The 23498-nt window shown below is 39.4% G+C and overlaps 1 protein-coding gene across 1 annotated transcript in view; it reads right to left on the bottom strand.

The window, feature by feature from the left end:
• The window catches only part of LOC146364524 (prickle-like protein 2), a 39195-nt gene that overhangs the window by 10255 nt on the left and 5442 nt on the right, over positions 1-23498 (bottom strand). The window contains exon 2 of the mRNA XM_084915908.1: positions 451-635. Coding sequence (XP_084772034.1) covers positions 451-582 — 132 coding nt within the window. The 5' untranslated portion in view covers positions 583-635. The remainder of the gene's footprint in view (positions 1-450; positions 636-23498) is intronic.

The raw sequence follows: 23498 nt of genomic DNA, 5'->3' as shown, positions 1-23498 counted from the left end.
GACAATGCAATCAACTAATCAGTGTGTGGTTGCTTTTCATGATTTCAGTCATGGTTGTCAGTCTGTCTGACTCTCAATTTGGTTTCTACACAAAGTCAGATTAACACTGACAGCTGTAAAATGTCCTTACAATTATTGCTCCCTGAAATGCTTGACAGCATAGCCTTAGTCTACTGTAAGTCATCCCTGCCCTTCTCCCCACTCTAACCCGTAAGAGACTACAGCACCATGACGGGGATTTCAAACAATGATGATATGTTGTCGTGTTTTCAGATGAGTGAATTTTCCAGCTCGGGATTACTTCGATAGATACTTTATTATCCAAATAATTTAATTCTCTTGACCGACTTGGTTCAATTTGATACGGTCTGGCACTGTTGAACAACAACAGAGAATATCTAATGAAGTACTTATTCGCGGCATAGTTTGTTTGTATCTGTAACTATATACCTGCTCAGGACTGAGGCCAGGGGGAACCCAAGCATATTCCTCCAGTGCACATCCAGAGTCATCATCAGAGGTGGAATTCCTCTGGAAATCGTACATCAGCTTGGTGATGGTCTTCTCCATCTCCAGAGACATGGCTGTCACAACATGCTCCACTACCCAAACCGCTTGAGTGGACACAGGTATTCCTGTGGAGGAAACAGGCAGGAGAATGAGGGCGAGGCAAAAAGAGATTGCAATAACAAAAAAAACAAAACAAAAAAAGAAAGGAAAAGACAGATGATCTAGACCAGCGGTCCCCAACCTTTTTTGCGCCACGGACCGGTTTATGCCCGACAATATTTTCATGGACCGGCCTTTAAGGTGTCGCGGATAAATACAACAAAATAAAACTAGTACCGGTACCGAAAAAAAGATTTATTTATAACACACGTGAAAAGACCCAGGAAAACCGAGTTAACGATCAAAACGATAACAAAATAACGCTGAAAACTGATAAAATCCCTGAAAACCATACATTTCACACCTGAGCCTCAACTCTCGCGGCCCGGTACCAAACGACTCACGGACCGGTACTGGTCCGAGGCCCGGGGGTTGGGGACCGCTGATCTAGACAGATCAATCAAGGGATAGAAACTTTAGCATTGAAGGAACTGGTAGTGGTAATGTGTAGTGGTTTGCACGTTTGCCTAAGAATTCCCAGTTTTATTCCTGGTAGAAGACACAAATCTCTTTGGGGCATCCTTCTTGACGGGTAACAAAATCTGCCCAATCAAACATGTGGAGCTACCTGGCATGGTGACACTTTTTGAATAAAGAAGCAGCCATAAGTAATTTGTGGAGTTTGTGTGAAAAATTATTTGCTGTCTGTCTATCTCTTGTGTTTTTACAAATCAATACATCAGTCTGCAGCCACTACTAGCTCCTGATGGGTTTCACAGATTAAAGTTTTATTGTCACTGGGTGATTGTACTGCACAAACTAATTAAAATCCACTAAGAAGTCAAGGAGGTCACATCCAGGCCAAATTAATGTCACTTCACCAAAATCTGACCAATGCACCACGACCTATAGTACTGTCTGATTGATTTTAAAGACTACTACTAGTCCAGCAACTGCTGTGAAAATAGAAAAGTGCCGACAAAACAAGACAAAACAATATGACTTTGACCTTGAGCACAGTCATCAGAGGACCACTGTGTAAAAGTTTGACTAAATCCTGACCAGTGTTCTTGGATGAGCAACGATTCTTGCAAACTGTGGACAGATGACAGACACCTCACTATTACATAAGCTCCTCGGGTCCCCAGCCAACAAGATACCCTTTTTTACAAAAATAAAAACAGAAATGTAAACTTCACAGTGGATAAAGGTAGAAGACCCACAAAGTCAATAGAATTAATAGCAAGTCAGTGGGATCTTTGTACAGATCTTTTAGAGATAAAGTTTGGAGAGCCCCAAAGTCAGTTGGATTGATCTGCTGGGGGTCATGGCTGGCTCTGCGGGAGTCTTCAAATCTGGCAATCCATCCAATATATAAATATTTCAGTCTGTAAGTGGTGTACTGACCAACAGCTTAAAATTTTAATCAAGTCTGTGAAACACATTCAGAATAATTTATTCCAAAAAGAAATTTACAAATATCAAAGTTGCTCGCCAGTCCCAGGACTTTATTATCAGCAGACAGTGTTTCATCTGCATTTACTGTGTTACTCAGAGGTATGGACAACAGATCAGTTCAATCTTCTCCTCCTTCTTTCTGTTTGAGAGGAGAACAGCTGCACACATTACTGGCACATGAATAATTAACAGCAGTAAAAATCGCCTCCACCAGCAAAGTATGAAAATGAAATGCAACTCATTTCACAGGATATTTAGTGAGCCAGCAGTGAGCACAGGATGGAGGTGTGTTTACATCTCATGGATTGTTATTTCAAAAGCTGATGAGTGGAGAGATATTACAATTAATTAATGCAAATTGGGAGAAACAATTGTTCTTTATAATGCTGTCTATGTCTCATATAAAAATGAGAAACCCATTGTGTTGCAATTAAATAGTGCTGTCTGACCAATGCAGACATGTACATAAAGATGAGACAGCAGATGACACATTTGTTCTGTGTCTGTAGGTCGTGCATCAAGGTCATAGCACTTGAGTGAGGAAAACAACACTAGATGATGGTCGTGGGAAAGCGTGAACAAGCCCTGACATTTGTGATTCAAAATGATTTTTCCCAAACTATGATACAGGTCTTCTCTGGCAATTTCAGAGAGCAACACCATTTCCTGCAGATTAGAAATCACATAAAAACACAGCTTAAGCAGTGGCCAAGGAACAGCAGACATTTCTACCGACTGAGCCAGTGAGTCAGCCTCCATCCAAGCAGAGCTGAGTACTGTTTATCTCTCTAAGATGGGTGCTGCTGATTTCTTTGTGAAGAGAGATCGCAGGTATGTAACCTTGAGCCTCTAGCCTGGCCCGAGGCTGTTCGTCATTAGTGCACAGAGGCTGAGTGAGAGTGGGCCTGCTGGGTAACCTGCAGCCTGTTGCTCCAGACAGGCATCACTTCAAATGTGATGTCCACTGGCAATGTGAAATCAGATCAGTGATTCAGTGCTGAATGTTAACAAGATTCTGTCATTATTATTTATATGGTGACAAATTCTCTTGATACCATTGTTTCTATTGTCAATATTAAAGCATCATTTGTACTCTGAGTCGTATGAGATTATGATCATTCTGATATGGCAGTCGATATATATCACATTGACTGCCATGTGTTGTTTCATTGTTTTTTATTATGGTTATTTTCTTATTTAAGTGGCGCCCACAGTCACATATGGCGTCACTTGTTGCACATTACTTTTAAGGATCAGCTGGTCATTGGTGGATAGCCCAGGCTCTGGTTGCCTAGGTAACCCTCTAATGCAACACTCCATCTTGATTTCTAAGTTAAGAACTTATGGTGTGAGAGGAATAGTATTGAACTGGTTAAGCAGCTATTTAGATAATAGGTTTCAGTATGTGCAGTGTTTAGGCAATTCATCTGATAGAATGAAAATAGAATGTGGGGTCCCTCAAGGTTCTGTTTTAGGACCAAAACTTTTTAATTTATATATAAATGACATTTGTGATGTGTCAAAAATGTTGAATTTTGTTTTGTTTGCAGACGATACAAATTTTTATTGTTCCGGAGAGAACTTGAAAGAATTGGCTAAAATTATGGTTATTGAAATGGAAAAAATTTAAAAATGGTTTGATGTAAATGAGTTATCACTGAATTTGGAAAAAACAAAGTTTATGATATTCGGAAACCGTGTAAAGGAGGAAGAGATAGTATTATCTATAGAGGGAGTATTAATTGAAAGAGTGACAGAATTCCGTTTTCTGGGTGTAATAGTGGATGACAAGTTAACATGGAAATCACATATTGAACATGTTAAAAAAAAGTTGGCTAAAAGTATTTATATCCTGGGTAATGTTAGATATATATTAGATTACAAGACAATGAGAATATTATATTTTTCATTGTTTCTACCCTATCTGAGCTATTGTGTTGAAGTATGGGGGAATACATACGTGACTAATATGAAACCATTATATTTATTACAGAAGAGAGCGCTTCGAATTATGCATAATGTTAAATATAGAGAACACACCAATAATTTGTTTATAAAATCGAAATTGTTAAAACTAGAAGACATAGTGAAATTACAGACTTTAACTATTATGTTTAGGGCGAAAAATAAAACACTACCTCTTAAGTTACAAAGTTTATTTGTATTGTGTTCAGAAAATGGGGACGGCAGAAGGAAGTTTTATTTTAAGCACCGGTTTGCTCGAACCACGCAAAGGCAAATGTGTCCAACAGTCATAGGCATAAGAAACTGGAATTCTCTCAGTGATCATCTTAAGTGTTGTATAAATGTTTCTCAATTTAAAATCTGCTATAAGAATAAAATGATAAACCAATATGAAGAAGTTGAAAAGAATAGAATTTAATTGTAGAAAAATGATCCTTTTAGTTTGATATTTAGTGGTATTGCTCATTGTTGAGTATATTGTTCTGTTTGCTTTGTTTTGTTTTGTTATGTGCAGAAAATTTTCATAGTGTAATTTTGGTTGCCTACTTGTATTATCACAGATAGGGGGCAGGTATCAATAAGAATTTATTCTTCTTCCTGCTCCTTTTCATGCATGGAAACAGTGTTACTTTAATTGAAAGGAAGGTTGTGTATGGGAATGCATTACTGCTGTACCATGTGTGAAAAAAAAAAAAAAAAAAAAATGTGTTTAACAGAGCTGTTGAATGGAATGACTCATTCAAGGGCTCTGGTATTTAGTACCCTGTCATATGTCAATCATCGGTATCCTGTGTGTTCAAAAGTCTATCTCAGGACCCCCACATTTTGCACTGCCAGCGTTTTTTTACCCACTGACTTTCTGTGGTCTCTGGTCACCATGTCACTGCAAAATTGCTTCCTTTGTGTGACTGCAGCGTTATCAAAAGGCAAGTAGACTGATTTGTACATATAGCCAGCAGCTGGGGGGAAGAGGTATAGTTCAAAGTTAGAAAGAGGTTCAAGCATAATTGACTGTATATAAAAGATAAAAAGCAAAAGCAACACAGAGGTGTCCTGGACTTGTAACCTTACAAACAGCCAGCACTAATTGCTCTCTTAATCTTTCCTGATAATTTTAGTATTTCATCTGCTAGTTTTAAGCAGTACTAAATACAATATGATCTTAAATTGATAAATCACAGTCCTCACTAGAGTCAAAAAGTACAAGGCAGGTCTGCTTTGTCATTGACAAGTTTCCCTGTGAACAGATGGTGCCATTAGATTTCTATGCCAGATCTACCTTCTTGCTTGTCTAGCTTCTAAACAGCATGATGCCAATGGAGGTTTCACACGGTGACTTCACTAATCAATGACTGAGGTCACAAAAGCCAGATCTGTCTTTTTTATATCAAATGAAAGTTTATTACATGGAAAGAAGCAACGACACCTCTGTTATAACTGTAAAAAAAAGTAGCAAGCACTCCAAGTAGTAAAGGTTCCTGGCTAGGGATTAGTGACAACACTTTTTGTTAATTAAAAACAACTATAGACCTCATTCTAATGTTCTATGCATAAAATATACATATGTAAGACAAAGCCACTGTGATGACGCGCTGATTGTTTCTGGTTTTGACATTTTTAAGTGAACCTCTTATCCCAAAGCAGCACACGTGGCTGCTGATAGCGCTTTCAGTTGATCTTATGGGCCTGGTGTCAGTGATTTGTTTGGACACGTAATGAACACCTCTGAGACCCCGATCTCCGAGTTATCTAAAGAGAGATTGGCTTGGTTCAGCCAAGTATGTCATAAAGACTGAAGGCAGGGGGAAACATAGCTAGCCTTAATCTAATGAGGAATAATATGACTTCCCACAGCTCCAATATTACCTTAATTACATGTTGTGTCTTCTAAGCTAACAAGGCAGCCATAATTACACAAGAATAAACTCGGTTTTACTCAGATTTTACAAACGTAAAAGTGCAGAAGATTTTTAACATTTTGATTCTGTTCCTTTGTTATGCTGTCATTACACAAATAATGTCTCCAGTGTGTAAAAGAAAGCAGCTTATATTTTAAAAATTGAATACAAAACATACATAAGGCGTAACAAACAAACATGCAATAGTGATCCTGTTCCCTGTGCCCAGTATTTGTGCTACTGAGGAGCATTTGGGATTCATTTTGCAGCACAAATTGTTAGATTGAGAGGACGACAGCGTCACTGTTCGCACCAGTGCTTCGATTAATGGTCCCTTCACACCCCACTTATTAAGATGTACTGTAAGTCTCTACTGTGCATTATTAAACAAAGACACAGTGTCCAACTGTTTGACAACACAGGGTGTTGTCTTTACACTCTAACTTTTGACTGAATGCACATTCAGCTGGTACAGAAGGCTGCTGATGAGTGTGTGACTTTTTGACGTAATACACACTCGCCAGGCCGACTGGTTAGTCATAGCACTCTCCTCTGTTCTTCCCCAGCAACACAAAGAGAGAGAGAGGAGAGACAAGTTGTGAAGTTCTGTTTCCTGGAGGAGGCAACTTCGGCATAATGCATTTTCAGAAAAAATGGGTAATGTATTTAGAGACGAAACAAACATTTTAACAAAGTTTTCTATTATTTTTTTTAACTTACATGTAATTGCCTTCTAGGCTTTGAACATTTATTTCACATGCCTTTGTAAATATTCCTGCCTCTTAAGAGAGTACTCTAATGGCTGATTTTGATTTTAGAAAATTATCATGTACTGCAATCATTTTTTTTCCAGTTCAAAACATGATGGTAATCTTTTTTTCACTAAAAATATATTTGCAGTTTATTTCAAGAGAAAGTACAAAGTTTAAATGTTTCTAAACCATTTTCATAGATGTGTATTAACCATTTAAGTTGCCCCTATAATGGCTTTTCTTAGTTTTTAGTTCCTAAAGCTCTGTTTCAGATCACAATAGGAGAAGGTTACCCTAATGTTGTCATCTCAGTCACACAGCTCTGGCTGTAAGAGCAGAAGAAGCCCCACCCCTCTCCTGTTCAAACCTTCTGTTTTGAGAGGGAGCCAATCAGAAGACAGGCAGCCATAAAGGGAAAGGAGCCCCTCTGGGATAAATAAAGAATGTTGTGGTTGCTCTAATAGAGTCTAAGGCATAAAATAACAACCTGGAAATGAGCATAATAGGTCTACAAATATACCACAAAGCCTACTTAATGTACGTTTAGTGTTATTTAGGTTTGAGGGTTTTTAAGTATATAGGTGTTAAAGGGCTTTTGTAATTAACAGTGTGTGAAGATCTGAGGCAGAAATGACGTGCCATCTAATCGATACACTTTCAGTGAAATAGAATAAGGTAATTAGAAATTAGTCACGTTGCAGGAATAATCATTACATTATTCCTACAATGTGACTTTCTTGACTTTCACTATAACACTGCATAAACATAAATAATGCAATATGGAGCTGATTAGATTAAAACATATGAAGAAAACAGAGACTAAAACAAATACCACATTTTCCTTACAATGAAATATAAATATCTTATATTGTCATGCTTCCACAATCCCACAATGATTCACATTTGTAGAATACTTTAAAAAATAATGGTCCTACAAAAAGTTCGAGCTTTACTGAAGAAGGTTTGATGTGGATTAAAACCCCTTCAGTGTTATTGTGAGTGTGAGAATAGCTTTCTCTTCACTCTCTGATGATTTCAGTCTGTGATTGGTGAAGCCCCAGGCCAAACAGAGCCGTTCAGAGTCATTTCAGGTCTCTTGGTGACCTCCGTCGCTGGTCTTCTTCTTAAAAGGTCACTGAGTTTGTGAGGACAGCCTGCCTTGTGAGGACAGCCTGCCTTGTGCAGAACTACAGCTGTGCGTAGTCCTTTCATTTCTAAATAATTTATTTAGGGAGGTTCACTGAGCTGGAAATGTTCTTGTATCCATGACCTCACTTGAGCTTGTCAGATTTATTGTGGACTATATGAGACTGACACACCTTGGCACCCACAACTAATTATATGGCATCTAAAATCTGGTGGCTGCATCTGTGATCATTTGGAGCTTCATAATAAATACGGGGAACACTAATGCAAACAAGTGTTTCTTATTGGTAATTAATTGGGATAATGAAGCAGAGATATTATCACAGTGATCAAAAAAAGGGAACTTAATTCCACATTTATTAAATGTTGTTAAACTTAAAAGTGTGTGTGTGTGTGTGTGTGTGTGTGTGTGTGTGGGGGGTATACTGGCAATGATACATAGAAATATAAATATCAGATACTGACGAATGTTATTTTAACCAGGTGCAGCGACAAGTATACAGAAGAGAAGACAACTCAGCTGAAGTGTACCACAGAGAGGCTGCAGTCAGCCAACTGTAGGTCATTTGGAAAAACTCTGCAAGTTGCCATAGCAACCAATTGGTGTGCAAAGTCTTCAACAACACCCATCCAATGCGTGCCTGTAGAAATGTAGGCCCATGATTTTATTGATTTAAATATAACGTACAAAGATGGAGAATCTCCCCCCTTCACTATATTTTCTCTTAACTATGTTGACATTATTAAATAATGGACAAGGCACACAGTGTTTCACTCTTAAATCATCTCTGAACCTGAATTTAGTTTTTCTATAATTTGCCTCTTCTTCACTCGAATCCAATTAGCGGAGCCTTCATTTACACATAAATTAACCGAGATTAATCAACATCTCTTTGCCAGAGGACAGAAGATCTTCACAACAAATTGAGTAATTTTGAGAACAAAGAGAAGAGGCTCGACGCACAATAGCTCCAATATTATTGAGAGAAGCGACTCTTGAAAGCATACGTTATCGGGAAACCGAAGGAAAAAGGCAAGATACAAAGAAACAATAGATAAAGGGCTGTAGATGCAGCGTTAAGAGCAATGCTTTTCCTTTTTCACGTGTCATGCTTCACCCACCTCCCTCCTTCCTCCTCCCATCCTCATGTGCCTCTGACAGGCTCTGTGTGGGTGTGCATGAGAGAAAGAGAAGGAGAGGGAGTGATGGAGAGAAAAAGCTCTTATTTATGTAAAAGCTGACATGAGAGAAGGTGCTCGGCTGAAGCACAGAGCCTGACCGAAGCTCTGTTAACCCTTCGCAGTCAGAGAAATGCCAATTAAAATGGACTACCTCCATGTCGGCGAGAAAGATGCTAAGCTGACTTTTAATCTCTTTATCTGTTCCCGATGTACAGAATGCCAAGAGTAATTACAATGTTACATTAGCTAACAAATTCCCTGCCTCTTTGCGTTTACAATCCTCTCTTTAAAACAACAAGCTTTTAATGGAGCTCTTCATATTCAAGACATTAGTCTGAATATTAGATCTTACAATCTGAAAAAACTGTCTTAAAGTGAATGCAATCACTCCCTTAATACACAAAATCAGGACAAAAGAGGCTTGTAATTGTCTCAACAGCATCTTGATTGTCAGCTACCATCAGTGCTGTATGCAGACAATTATGTCATTGTACACAAACAGTGTGCAGAATTATAATCCCAGCATAAAGTAATTAATCACTTTTGCCTGTTGTGGCTTCTGCTGCAGTGTTTCAGCAAACTGTTCAGGGTTTAGGAACACTGTTAAACCCCTAAATATGTGCTTGAAACAATCAGTAAAATCAGATGCAACATATTCTCTCCTCTCTATTGGTAATGGCAGCACTTTACCACTTTCAACAGCATCACGTTCTCAAAGACTCAGCACATCCGATTAAATATTAAAGGACAGAGTACAGTGGGAGGTTTGAAGCTTGCTGCTCACACATTTTCTGCGGTGTATATATACTAGCTATACATATGTTAAAGAATGGGTAGTGGTTTAGTTAGCCTCTTTCTGCCAACATGCATAAGACAATACCCTGGGAGGGTCTTGGTACACAAATACACAAATTGGCATGCTATACGCAGTAGAGGCCAGTTATGGAAAATCTGAAACACATTTGCTTTTTGGCTTCAGTGGAGCTGTAAGGAAAAATACAAAGTAGCTGGTTTTGATGACCAGCAATTAAACATCTCAGCCAGGCCTCATTCATTTATCCATTCATTAGACGGATACTGCTAAGGTGGCACAATTATGCAGATACCAAGTGATCAAAATGCAAAATGCAAAACTGATAAAGAACCACTGGCTTACTTTGCCCATATTTGTTAAGTAGTTGTGCAAATTTTCTTAAACAGCTTCGCTGTTATTTTCCTACTTCAGACATCTCATAAGTAGGGATGGGTATCGAAAACCGGTTCTTGTTGAGAACCGGTTCCCACTGTTTCAATTCCTTGGAATTGTTTGCCATTTTTGCAAACGATTCCCTTATCGATTCCAGTCGCCCCGAATGACGTCACCACGTTGCGGAGCGTCATTTACCTGGCAGGAAACACGGCGCCTAAGCGGCTCAAACGCTCAAAAGTTTGGTTATACTTTACCAGAACGGATGACAACAGGGCAGCTTGCAATACTTGAAAAGTAGATATTTCATTTAAGGGAGGAAACACTACGAATATGCAAAAGCATTTGCTCACAAAACACGCGATGACCTTAAATGAATGTCGTGTTTTTAATTCCGCTCCGGACTCGTGAATCTCAACCCAGCAGCAGCGGTAACGTTTGTACGTCCTCTCCCGTTAATGCGGCAGGTAAATAATCAACTAACAGTGCATATTATGTTAGCGCGATCTGCCTTATTACAAAACCTGCCATTACTGTGCATTTAGGTGACCATGATGAGAGAGAGAGTCTGGCTGGCTCAGATGCTGGCAGTTCTCGCTGCAGTCTACCGGTAGCGTCTCCTTTTAGGCCAGGATAGACGAATGTCACCGAGCAGTGACTAAGTTTGTGGTAAAAGGCTTGCACCCATTTGCCACAGCAGATGCCCCCGATTTTCGGTAAGTAAATGTGTTTAATTGTAGGCAGGGACATTACTGGATATTCTTGTGTAATTGCTACAGAATAATTTATCTTATACTTTGTTATTGCTACAGAAGAATATTTATTTTACATTTACAATTTTTTTTCCTGGGGACCCTGTGACACCCCATTGAAGAGCCGTTGGCTGGATCTCTTAAGATCTCACTGTTGGGTTTGTAAGGCCATGTTACTCCTAAATTTCTATCTTGTTCAAAGAGAAGATATAAAACAAAGTTCTAAGCTAATCGACCTTAGTGTTCTCCTTTTTTAAAAAGAATCGATAAGAGAATCGATAAAGAATCGAATCGTTAAACAGAATCGAAAATGGAATCGGAATCGTGAAAATCTTATCAATACCCATCCCTACTCATAAGTAAGTAAAATTTATTTATATAGCGCTTTTCACAGATAAAAATCACAAAGTGCTTTACAACACAGGAAATGGGAATTTCCAGCAGGGAGGCAGGGCAGGGAGGGAGGCATCTTAGCTCTTTCAACATACGCGATGAGGAGGACATCCAAAGATGGCGTCTCTTTGTGTCACTAATAATTTTCGAGTTCCCCTCATTCTCAGAGTTCTTTGGTAATTATCTGCCCAAGGCCCTTACATGTCTAGGTTTAAAACATGGAGGTGTAGGAACTGGAGAGTAGAATGTAGTTATAAATTTAAAAAGTAAAAAAGTAGTTAAATAAACTATGCTGTCAGTTTGTTGGTTTCATCCATTGACATCCGGATCCTACGAACTTCACTGCACTGTGAAACTAATTTGGTTGCTCATCTCACTCCTCGCTTACGTAATCAGCTGATATAATCAATTTCACGGGACCACAGATGGATGAAATCTGGTATCGTCCTCCTCACCTCGACCGGCTTCCTCATGCAAATGGCTTTTCAGTGGCTCGGCAGGTATAGTTTAGTTTGGCACTGACTGAGCGTGTTCGGTTACACTCAAAGACGCAAGAAGAACTCTTACTCGTGTTGAAATCAGCCACGACGTGATGTCCTTTCACAAACACTTAACTGCACTCAGACAGATTCATGGTGACACAACAAAGCACTTTTGACAGGACTGAAATAGTAACCTACTGCTCCACTGACGCTGGTGTGTGTGAGCCTCCCTGCTGGACTAACAACAGCCCAAAATGTCAACCCTTGGCCTCTTTCCCCTCCCCTGCTGACCTCACTGTTATCCCTGATTAATAATAAAGGGTTATAGACACATGCACAGTCTGCTCGCACACATTCGAGATTCTTGAACGCACAGCCTTTCCAACCTGTCACCCAACGACGGAGGGAATTATCTGAAGCAGCAGGAAGCAAGTGTGCCAGAGCACAGTAACCTTCCATAGGGGATAATGGCACGGCAACAGGTTGTCACGAGGTAAGCGTGGCTGTGCAAATACAGAAACTCTTAGATGTATACACTCAATGAAAAGGAAAGCCTCTGCAACAGCATGGCAACTGGGCAAGAAGCTTCACAGGAAATGTGTTTTTTGTTTTTCTAAACGTAGATACACAGATGAATAGGATGACAAGAAGGCAGATAAAAAAAAATTTCAGATTAGCTTTTACTGGGAATAAACCGTTTGAAAAAAAAATCTTGAAAATGCAATCTTTCAAGTTATTTCAGCATCCTTCATTCCTCCATCTTGTTTCTTAAACCACACACGCACAGACGGGGAGGTGTGTGTGTGTGTGTTTGTGTGTTCAACGGCTCTCTGAGGCCTGCGTGAAGAATCATTATCAAGGACGCTCATAAAAAACAGCCAACACACTGCTAATTCTCATCTCCGGATAGAAGCTAGAAATCTTGAAGAGAAGTTTATGATTTTACACATGAACGATTGGTGGCTGTCAATTTGTCATCCATCCACAATTATGTAACCCTTCATTTCAATAACAAACGGCTCTTGTAGTGCCAATCAGCTCATAATCCAGTTATGAGGATTAAATTCTTACTGCAGCTTATTTGGATCAGGACTAACAAGAAATTAATTGAAAGGGGCTGACCCTATAGGAATAACGTTCTGCAGTTCAGCTGGCAGAACAGACTGAGAAAAGCTCTGAGTAAGTGACAATACTGGTGATATAATTGGGAACATAACACACACTCAGACTGGCTGTTTGCATTTTTCACGCAGTGTTGTCATCAATAGCTGGAGGGACAGGATTTTCATGTGCCGAAGCTTTGGATCCTAAAAAGTACAGGCGACTAGACCAAAATGCTTAAAATTAAAGCAAATAAAGCACTCTCTCTATCGCTCTCCCTCTCTCTCTTACACACACACACACACACACACACACACACACACACACACACACACACACACACACACACTGTTCATTTCCTTGATGTGCTAATTGCTGGAGGTGTGTTTCTGAAATCCAAAGTAGGACTCTTTTACCTACAGATGCACAAAATTTCACAAGAACCTGAAAAGCTGTAATTAAAGGGTGACACATTTCTGCTCCTCTCCCACTGTGTGTGGGATGGCCTGAAATAGAATTGCAGGGTTTCAACAGGCGAATCACACTCTACACCGCTGCACAGGCACCATCCGGCGACTCGGGGAATGGAAATGGATACTGCCCGCATCCTCGTATTTGTTGGAATTTTAACGAATGATCAGACAGACAGGTGCGATCGGGTACGATGACAAGCAGAGCTCTGAGGAGCGATGGGCTACCACAGGCGCAGTGACTCTATCTGAAGTTGCGATATATATACATATATAAACACACAAAGTGAATCAGTCTCCAGACCGAGCCTGTGACCTGGGCAAGCGGGGCAGCTGGGCGGGCAGCGGCGCATGTTTTCCCTCAACAGCTGCTGGTGATTCATAAACTGAGGCTAATTCCTGTGTGTGATGCCATTTACATCATTTGCCTGAGGGTGTACTCTTTAATATGGGACCGTTATTATTCCACAGTGCCTTGTGTTGCTGGTGGGGTAGAGGGTACATGTGCACTATATCTGTGCTGCCTTGTATTTGTTTGTCTGTGCATGTGTGTGTGTGTGTTAATGTGCCTGTGCGAGTATGTGAGAACGAGAGAGAGCGAGAGAACACGAGAGAAAGAGACTGTTGCTATGCACTTTTACACATCCTCCCACTGGTCTCTTCACATGAAAAATCATGGCAGAGAGAAGATGAACACACATAGCTGGACCATTTTCCTGTGATGCAACAACATTTTAGCCATAAAAGCACGGAGAGCCTCAGCGGAGCGTCAGAGGTCGGCCAGATCCCAGAGCCGTCTTGATGCTGTGAGGGAATAGGGCTTGAACCCCTTTAAATTGCTTGTTGTTTTGCCGGATTGCTCCATTACTACAAAGGATTCCAGGGTTAGAGCAATGAGGAAGTCACTGCTGTGTTTTATTGTTGAGTCAAGGCAGTATGTAATTTTGCGGTTAAACCTAAGGTGGGGAGTAATGTTATATTGGCTATTATATAAGTTCTGATTTACGTAACGATTCACAAACTAGGTGCATGTATGACTGAAACAATTGTCCTTTCTCCCACTGACTGTAAACAAAGCAATGTGCAAAGTTTCCATGAAGAAAACAAATGTTGTTGCTTCTCAAATAAGCATGTGCAAGTTTTCTTGTTTTGTTTTTTTTTTGTTTTTTTTTAATTAGAGTTCAGAAAATTGGTTTGGTTACAATTAGGATAATGCAGTTAGGGCTGGTCACCTTTGTTAAACTTCTATTTTTTCTCTGCCTATCTCCTCTCCTCAACCCCTTCCCTTTGCAGATTTTCACTCCTTTGCACCTGTCTCTATTCCTTCTAGAGTTTTTTTTTTGCTTTTTTGCTTTTTGGTAACATTTTTCTCCCTCAAATGACTGACGCTTTCATTTATTTTGTTGGGAGGGCAGTAAATGTGCCAGAGCTAAATGAAATGGGGCACATTTGGACAGCAGCTTTATTGGCGTTAACAATAAGTTCAGATAAAACGGTGCAACACTGCAGATTAAACACAACTCAGAGAGGAACTTGACATAGGGGTATACTGATTTAATTGTAGTTCCCTTAAAAAAAGCAATTTCATCGTGTTACTTCTTTCCTGTGTAATTACCCCAGTGTTATTATACAACCTACAGCTATGCTCATTGGGTTACGACCAGCGCTGACAATGGCACACATATGAAACACCAGTATATGTGCACCCCCTAAAGGGATGAATTATATAAGATGAAATATGTTTAAGGCCAAGAAAGAAAACCCTTTTCTTTTTCTGAAACTGGTTGGTTATGATGCTACGGCACTCTATGAATTTCACAATCTCATTGCTCCCTCCAGAAATAATGTTAAAAATCTCAATATATTTCCATAATCTCCCTTTTACTGGCAGCGAACTAGCCGCAATGGTTTTTTTTTAAACCGACGCAGAAGGGCTGACGAATGTGTGGATGCTGCCATATGGGAAGGATTTACTTCTCACAGTGCATGTGTAAAGTGCTGTCCATACGAAGAGTCGTCTTTTCATGTTCAGACCAGGGCTGAGTTGTGTGAGTGCTTTACAACAGATCACCTTCTCAGTGCAGCCGTGATTAGTTAAGTATAAGTGGTACAACGGAGAATAAATCACATCTTTTCACACAGCTTTCTAGCAAATAGTTGGTGGGCCACTGAGGTAGTAGTAGATGCATCATTTTTGCTGTAAACAAAAAGCAAGCAACAGAGACCTCTGTGCAGATAGCAATGTGCACTAGCAACATTTTCTCCCTGCTGGACCCTGGTTTTACACAAAGGAAACACAGAACTGAATATATAAACTACCCAAAATCAAAAGATTGGAGAAAGTAGCCAATAGAGGCATGATTCATTTGACACCCTCTGTCATTGCTGTAGCACTTTCCCAAAACCCATGCTTTGTGGAGCGACTCAACAATGGACGTCATGTAATGACTCACGCCGGCAAACAAAAAATGCAAGTTGACTGTGACAGTACAAAAGAAGCACACAACAAGATGAGACAAATCTATTAGCTCTCAGTAGAGTCAGACAAAACTGGGCTGAGATGGTCTAACGGTGCTACAGGTGTTCCCAGTGAAAATGCAAATCTGTTAAACCCTCGCATGAATGAAAAACTTGCTGAGAGAAAAAAAAAATATGACTACATATAGACCAGCAGTGGCTACCATTATTTCTGACAGAGCCTTTTTTTTTATTAACTTATGACCTTTAGTCACAAGCGATATGATGCAGCACAATAAGACAAACACCAGCTAGTCTGTGTGGCTAAATGAAGAATACTGTCATAAAAGATGGCTGTGACATTGCTTGAATAACAAAAAAGCAGGCCAATCTTGATCCGTGTACCGAGGTGATCAGTTACCATTAGCCTAAAAGCCATTCAGCTAACAGCTCAAAGCTGTAGACATTATCACAAAACATAATTAACTAATGAGAAAAACCTGGTGGCCATTAGCTGAAGGGCAGTGACAAGACGTCGGACTTAAATGGGTTATAGCACCGGGGACAAATATAGTGAGTGTGTGTGTTCGTGTGTGTGAGAGAGAGCAACCGTTGGGCTTACAAAGGGTGAAATAAGAGGAACAATTATGATACCTCATTTTGTGATAAGAGCTGCTTCCCAGACGGAAAGAAAAATAAATATATCAAGCACTTTAATAGAGGGTAGATAACTGAATAAGGTTTGGTGTAAGAAAAGGCAGAAAGTGAGATGGAGATTATGCAGGGTAGGATAAAAAGGATAAAAATGACACCAACAGAGGTGAGGAGACAAGGGGTCCAAGGGGAGAAGTCTCCGTTCCTGACTGAACTACAAATGGAGCCCAATCAGCCTCGAAGTTGCCAAGTTTCAGATTTAAGAGCTTTAAATCTGTCAATCTGTCTAGTGAAAGAATGATGTCTAACAGAGTTTGTACTTAGACTACATTAAGACTACACTTATCTTGCCACTGATATACTCTTACAGATGAAAGCTGACTATTAATGTAACCTTGTAATCTGAGGTGTCAAAATGATAACTATAACTGCAAAGTTATACAAAGTGAGCAACTCACTGTTCTGCTAAAAGATAATTAGAAATCCATAGGTGTGGAGCAAAAGGTAGAATTAGCAGACTGGTTAAACAAATTCCCTTACAGACACAACGATCCAAGCCAGAAAACAAACAAATTGAAACGCAAAGGTATAATAAAACATCCTGATCTGGTTGAGATTTTTACAGTCTAATTGGCTTTTAACAGTACTGCTCTTGTCCAAAGGCAATAAATCTACTACAACATCTGTTCAGCGAAGCCTATAAAGCGACGCAAAATGGAAAGCTCTGTATGTTGTTGGATTAACAAGTGCCATTAAATCATGTCTGTTAAAAGAGTAAGAGGTACTTAGCTTCTCTAAAGTCATTAATGGATGATTTAGGGCTTGCCTGAGCAACGCTCTGCGGAGACCATGCATGACGCTGCGAGCCCTGAGAATGGGGGAGCGTCCTGCTGTTGGAAAAATCATTAGCCGAAACCTCAAATTCAATTACTTCCTCGTTACTGGATCTCCCCTGATGGTGCTCTGGAGGACTTTGCAGCCAAAATAACTCCCGTAACTCCTCCACCTTTGTGATCTCCCCTGCCAGATGAGAGGGCCAGCATTAGCAGCTGCCATCAGGGATCAACACAAGCAGAAGGAGTCAGAGAAACATTTGGGGGCGTTAGCGGGGGACAGCAAGTAAATAAATATGAATGAAGTCCAAAATGATGAGGTACGATTAGTTTTTGACCAAATAACACAAGTTTGATTCCAAAACAGGAAGTGCTTTGTTTTTTTTGTTTTTTTTACAGGTACTCTGACATTTACTTCTGTAAAAGTCATCAGTATTCAAAATCCTTCATTTCTCATTATAATGGCCAAATCAGAGATGCAATCATTGTTGTTCCAATATGGAAATACAGTTTCAGAAAATCAATTTAAATTTTTAGTATAGCATTATTGCATCTGTAGACCTGCTAACAAATAAAACATTTAATTTAATGTAATTATTATTTTTAGCAAAAGCAAAAATATGCAAAATGCAAAGAAAACCTTAATTTAATCTTAAAAAATGTATCATAGCCAAGTAGAAAATATAAATACTCAAATAAGGTAATATTTTAAGTACTTTTAAGTACTTCTAAGTATTTTAAGTGAATACCTTGTCCACTAACTGCATTAAGTTAAAAACCTAAATGAAGGCGTTAATAAAAAGATGGAAAAAGAAAGTGAGCGTGTAGGCTGTGAGCACCTTTCTATACTCTTCTTGGCTTACAGGAGTCCCAGAGGGAATGGTTGAGCCTGCAGAGAAAGCACTGTTGGGCTGAGACAAGTGGATTAACAGTGATCTTATTTTGCTTGATGAGGGGGTTGATGAGAGGCAGGTGCTGCAGCTTTGGACCAGATTTGTTGGTCAGAAGTATTTGAGTTTGAGTGGTTTTTACAAAGGGAGGCATAATAGCTAACAACTTTGCCCGCATTATGTTCTCGTGTTGTCAAAGCTGTCTACATTGATGCAGAGCTCATAGTAGAAAACCAAAGATTTGATCTGTGAAGTAATTGTCCTGCAGCTTCACAAAAATGAAAGGTGTTTGATTTCAGTATAGTTTTACATTTACCTGCACAACATGATTTGTGGATATCCATTTAGTCTCTAAAAGGGCTTTCCCAATGCCTCTGATGAACCCCTGGGCTGCATAAAACATGTCTATTGGATGGATTTCCACGATATTTGATACAGACATGCCCTGTTCCTTTCAGGATGAATTTTATTGACTTCTAGCAACCATGGGGAAGTCAAAATTTCTTGGCATTATGCATGTGTTAGAATAGGACTGTGAACATGCTAAAAATGCTTTTACCTGACATTAGGATTTATCTCATAGCATCTCTGTTTAAAAACCCCCAGAAGTACAGCCTTGCAGAGCTGTGGTGTGACTATTGGGACAGTTTAGCTACCCTAAACTGGCAACTATAATCAAAACTCAGCTACAATATAATCACCTTCTCCTGGTTGAAATTGTCTGAATGAAACTGAATCCTAAACGTCCTGAGAAACCTTCCTTCAGCCAACAGAAGAGAGAAGAGATCACTTTATTGGCCAAACTTCCCAAATCATAGAGTGAAAATGCAAATATAAGAAGAAATATGGTTCACACTGTTTTTATACAATCTGAATCGCATTGGAGTTGAAGGGGGTATAATATGAGTTCATGAGATGAGATTTGAGGAGGGAAATGGGAAAGTGAAAAAGATAAAATAAGAGGAAAAATCTGAATTTAGATATTTTCTTAAGGCGACAGCTGAAATTCATGGAATGGGGAGGTGACATAGAATAGCAAAGGTCTCTGGATTTAGATCGAGGGCGTTTGGGTGATGGGATTTCTGTCTGCTTTTTATGCATTTTTCTCCCTTCTCTGCAACCTGGGTATCAAGTGAGAACTGCCAATCAGTAAAAAAAATGCCTTTGGGTACCGACAAAGAGCACAGACCCTTCCAGAAGACCTTGGAGCAAGAACTGCATCCTATGCATTTTTAAAAATCTAGTATGCATTATTTAAAATGAAGTCAAGCAAAAGCAAAAAAAAAAAGAAAAGAAAAACCTGAGACTGAATTAATATCAAGATCCAAAAATTTAATGAAAATATTTTATATAATTTTATTTATTTCAGATAATTCACTGTTTATATATTAACATTTATTTAAAGGTTCAATTTGTGAATGTAGAAATTATATTTAAAGTTATCTTACATCTGTCTTTCATTTGCCATTACCAAGTTAGACAGAACTGCCTTAATTCTTAATGGCACAAATTTAACAAGGTGCCGGAAACATTCTTCAAAGATTTTGGTCCATAATTACATGAAAGGTTTTGTTGGCTGCACATTCATGATATGAATCTCCTGATGCACAACATCCCAAGAAAGGTGCTGTACTGGACTGCGATCAGGTGACTGTTCATGTTCAAGAAACCAGACTGAGATGATGTGAGCTTTGTTGCATGGCACATTGTCCTGTTGGAATTAGCCGTAGAAGATCTTAAAGGAATACTCATGAAGGCCGTGGCATTTAAACAACGTTCATTTGACATCAAGGGGGCTAAAGTGTGCCAAGAAAATATCCCTAACACTATTACACCACTTGAACCCCTGTAGTGGTTGTAGTTGGAACCACTAATACAATGCAGGATGGGCCCATGCCTTTATGTTGTTTATGCTAAACTGTGAACCCACCATCTGAATTTCACATCATTAATCAAAAGTCATCAGACCAAGAAATGGCTTTGTGGCCTTCTGTTGTCTGATTTTAGTGAGTCTGTGCAAACTCTAGCCTCATTTTCCTGTTATTAGCTGTCAGAAATACAGCAAATTGCTGTAACCAATTTACTACAGCAGAAGACCATAGCAAATAGGCTACGGTCTTCTGCTGCAATAGCCAATTCGCTTTAAGGTTTGATGTGTTGTGCATTCAGAGATGCTCTTCTGCATACCTTGGTTGTAACAAGTGGTTATTTGAGTTACTGTCTGACCATTCTCCCCTGACTTTTTACATCAAAAAGACATTTTCTCCAAGAAATCTGCTGCTCATTGGATAATTTCTCTTTTGTCTACATTGAAATTCACTTAAATCACCTTTATTTCCAATTTTTATGCTCAGTTCAAACTTCAGCATATTTTAAAACATGACTTCAGTGTCATACTGTAAAGCTGCAACGCTGGTCATTTTAAACCACTTCAAGGTCACATTAAATCATTCAACTGTAAATTGTAAATTTATACTGTTATTGATATTTTTTTACCTTAATTTTAAAGTGTATATTTATTCCTTTTATATTTACCTTAGTCTTCAAGTACATATTTATTTCTTACTCTTCTTATATTTATTGTTGTTTTTTGCACTGAATGGAACTGGAGCCTCATCATCTCATCTCTCTATATACTGTACTGTATATAGCAGAGATGACAATAAATTTTACTTTGACTTTGACTAAATATCTCTGTTATATGGGCCCTGGCTCATCACATCATGTCAACATATATTTTTATACTGTTCAACTCAATCAAATTACATTTCTAACACACTTAAGTCATTTGTTGTGTATATAATTAAAAAGTATGACGCCACTTGCAATAATAAATTACATTGTCTGAAATTACAGCTCCTCCACTCTATGACAAAAATGAAATGTGGCAGTTAGTGGAAGAAGATGTCATGTTTAGTTCTTCAAATAGTGCTTAAAATAAAGATGTAATTTTGTGGCATTTGCGATATTCACTTTTAAATATCGTAAAATTAATGAACTTTAAGAAACTTTAAGCTAAGCATGAAGTACTTTAAATATCCATGTCGTTTACCATCATAGAGCCATGAGTGCATAGACTTCTCACCCAGGTTGATTGAATATGCTTTCACTGGCATTTTATGACCATTTGAGATATTTTGGATGTTAAAATGTGCTCCATGGGTCCGTGTGTGTTCAAAGGCATTTTCATAAGCATAAAAATGCTATTTCAGAAGATCAATGATGATGCCATTAGTATGAGTATAGAGTGAGTATTAAACCTCAGGCCACAGCATAACCACAGATGATTCCCTTCAAGTTAACATTTCTCATATCCATCAGTTAGTCAGGTCAAACTTGCACCACCATCTACAACAGTAACACCGGCGGCAGCATTTACATCATGCTGTCACTCTCCCCGGCCAGTAATCCATACACCTGCACTACGACTGCAGCCTCTGTTTGTCCCTGATTCTCTCTGTAACTATTAATTTCAGGGAAACAGCCTTTCTCTGACTAAGCACAAACTGCGAGTTGTTCTCTTAGTGATCCCTATTGTATGCCAGTCAGCATTTTGCAGGATACACACTGACTGGATGGAAACTGCTGAGATGCAAAGTGGCGCCGCACTGAAGAAACACACAGTGGTGAATCAAGCTTAAACCCCAAGCTGTACAAATCTTTCTGCCTCTCTGTCCTCCTTGTCTGTTCCTTACTTCTTACATCTTCTTACTTCTTTTCGTCCAGGAAAAGTATGCGGGGGCTGTTTGAACTAGAAGCATCACAAATGGCCAATAGCAAAACAGAAGAGCAGATGGCAGGAAGAGTGGGTCCAGATGGGAAGCTTTGGCCAGATGAGCGAAGCTGGTGCAGGAGCATACTGACACTAAGTGCTAAGGAATCTTTAAAGAACCAGTGAGTCAGGATGTTGGTGTTGAGTAACTAGGGCAAACAGGACCACGATGAAGCTTTGGGAACAATTACAGAAGTTTGGTCTGATCAATTCACAATGGTCTCAGCACTACAATAAGCTTTAATGAGCAAGTTAATGATTGGTTTATTCAAACCAATTAAAGTGCTGTAATATGAAGCTTGGGAGAACATTAGTCATCAGACAGCAGGCAGCCACAGGGAATCATCGAAGGTGCACTTGAAGAGGAGCTTGATTAACGACTAGTTTGAGGGTAAATATTCACCTTTCATTCCACATGGAAATCAAATCACTTTTTTCTGTAAGTCAGACATTATAAGGAACATGATTCACATGATTTCCTTTCTGTGTATTCTCCTTTTAGCAGTCAGGTATTGAAACCAAGCTTCTATTTTCTTTTTCTAAGATCATCTTTTGGAGGTTCTACTACATTTTTATTAAGCTTCTTCTTTGGCTTTATTTGGCTACTCCCTTTAGGGGTCACTGCAGCAAATCATCTATCTCAATCTCACCCTATCCCTAGAATCCTCCGCTGTCACACCAACCCTCTGTACGTCTTCTTTCTCTACACCCACCCACCCACTTTCTCTGTGGTCTCCCAGCTCCACCTTCAACACCTTTTGTTCGGTATATTCACTATGCCTCCTCTGCATATGCTCATACCATCTCAGCCGTGCCTCTCTAACTTTGTTTCCAAACCGCTCAACCTAAGCTGTCCCTCTGACATACTAATTTCTAACCCTGTTTCCCTTTGTTCACTTCAAATGAAGATCTTAGCATCTTCCTCTCCTGCTGCTATCCTTCTGTCACAGATCAGGTGGGTCAGGTAGGGTGGAGTTGGTCCATGAACTTGCTTCTTTAACTCTTTTGCACACTGTCTGTTGCTTTGGATGATTGATCTCAAGTATTTAAACTATTTTCACTTCCTCTACTCCTGCATCTTCAGTGTTATGCCTCTCTTTCACATCCATGTATTCTGTCTTGCTTCTACTGACTTACTCCTTTCTCCAGAGCATACCTCCACTTTCCCTGGCTCTGTTCCACCCATTCCCTAATCTCACTGCAGACCACAATATTTTCTGTGAACATCAACATCCACTGAGTCTCCTGTCTCATCAGGCAGCCTGTCTTTCAAAAAGACAGACCAGGTTAAAAGGTGGTGGCAAACCTATCAAAAAATAAATAAGTCTTGGGAAAAGTAAAGCTAATTAAAAAAGCAACACTCATTTTAGGTTTGACAACGTTTTAGTAGGTAAAAGTGAATGCTTTGACATGAAGTGAGCTGCGGTTTGGGGAAGGCCTCGAAGGGGACTGGCGACGGCTCCCGGGCCCGGCAGATCCCCATGTACTAAATTGAAGT

The sequence above is a fragment of the Perissodus microlepis genome, chromosome 20 (assembly GCF_051167445.1).
Source record: "Perissodus microlepis isolate ML-2025 ecotype Zambia chromosome 20, ASM5116744v1, whole genome shotgun sequence".
Classification (NCBI taxonomy): Eukaryota; Metazoa; Chordata; class Actinopteri; order Cichliformes; family Cichlidae; genus Perissodus; species Perissodus microlepis.
Note: the sequence above shows the minus strand (reverse complement) of the source record. Positions and strands in the feature narration are given on the sequence as shown.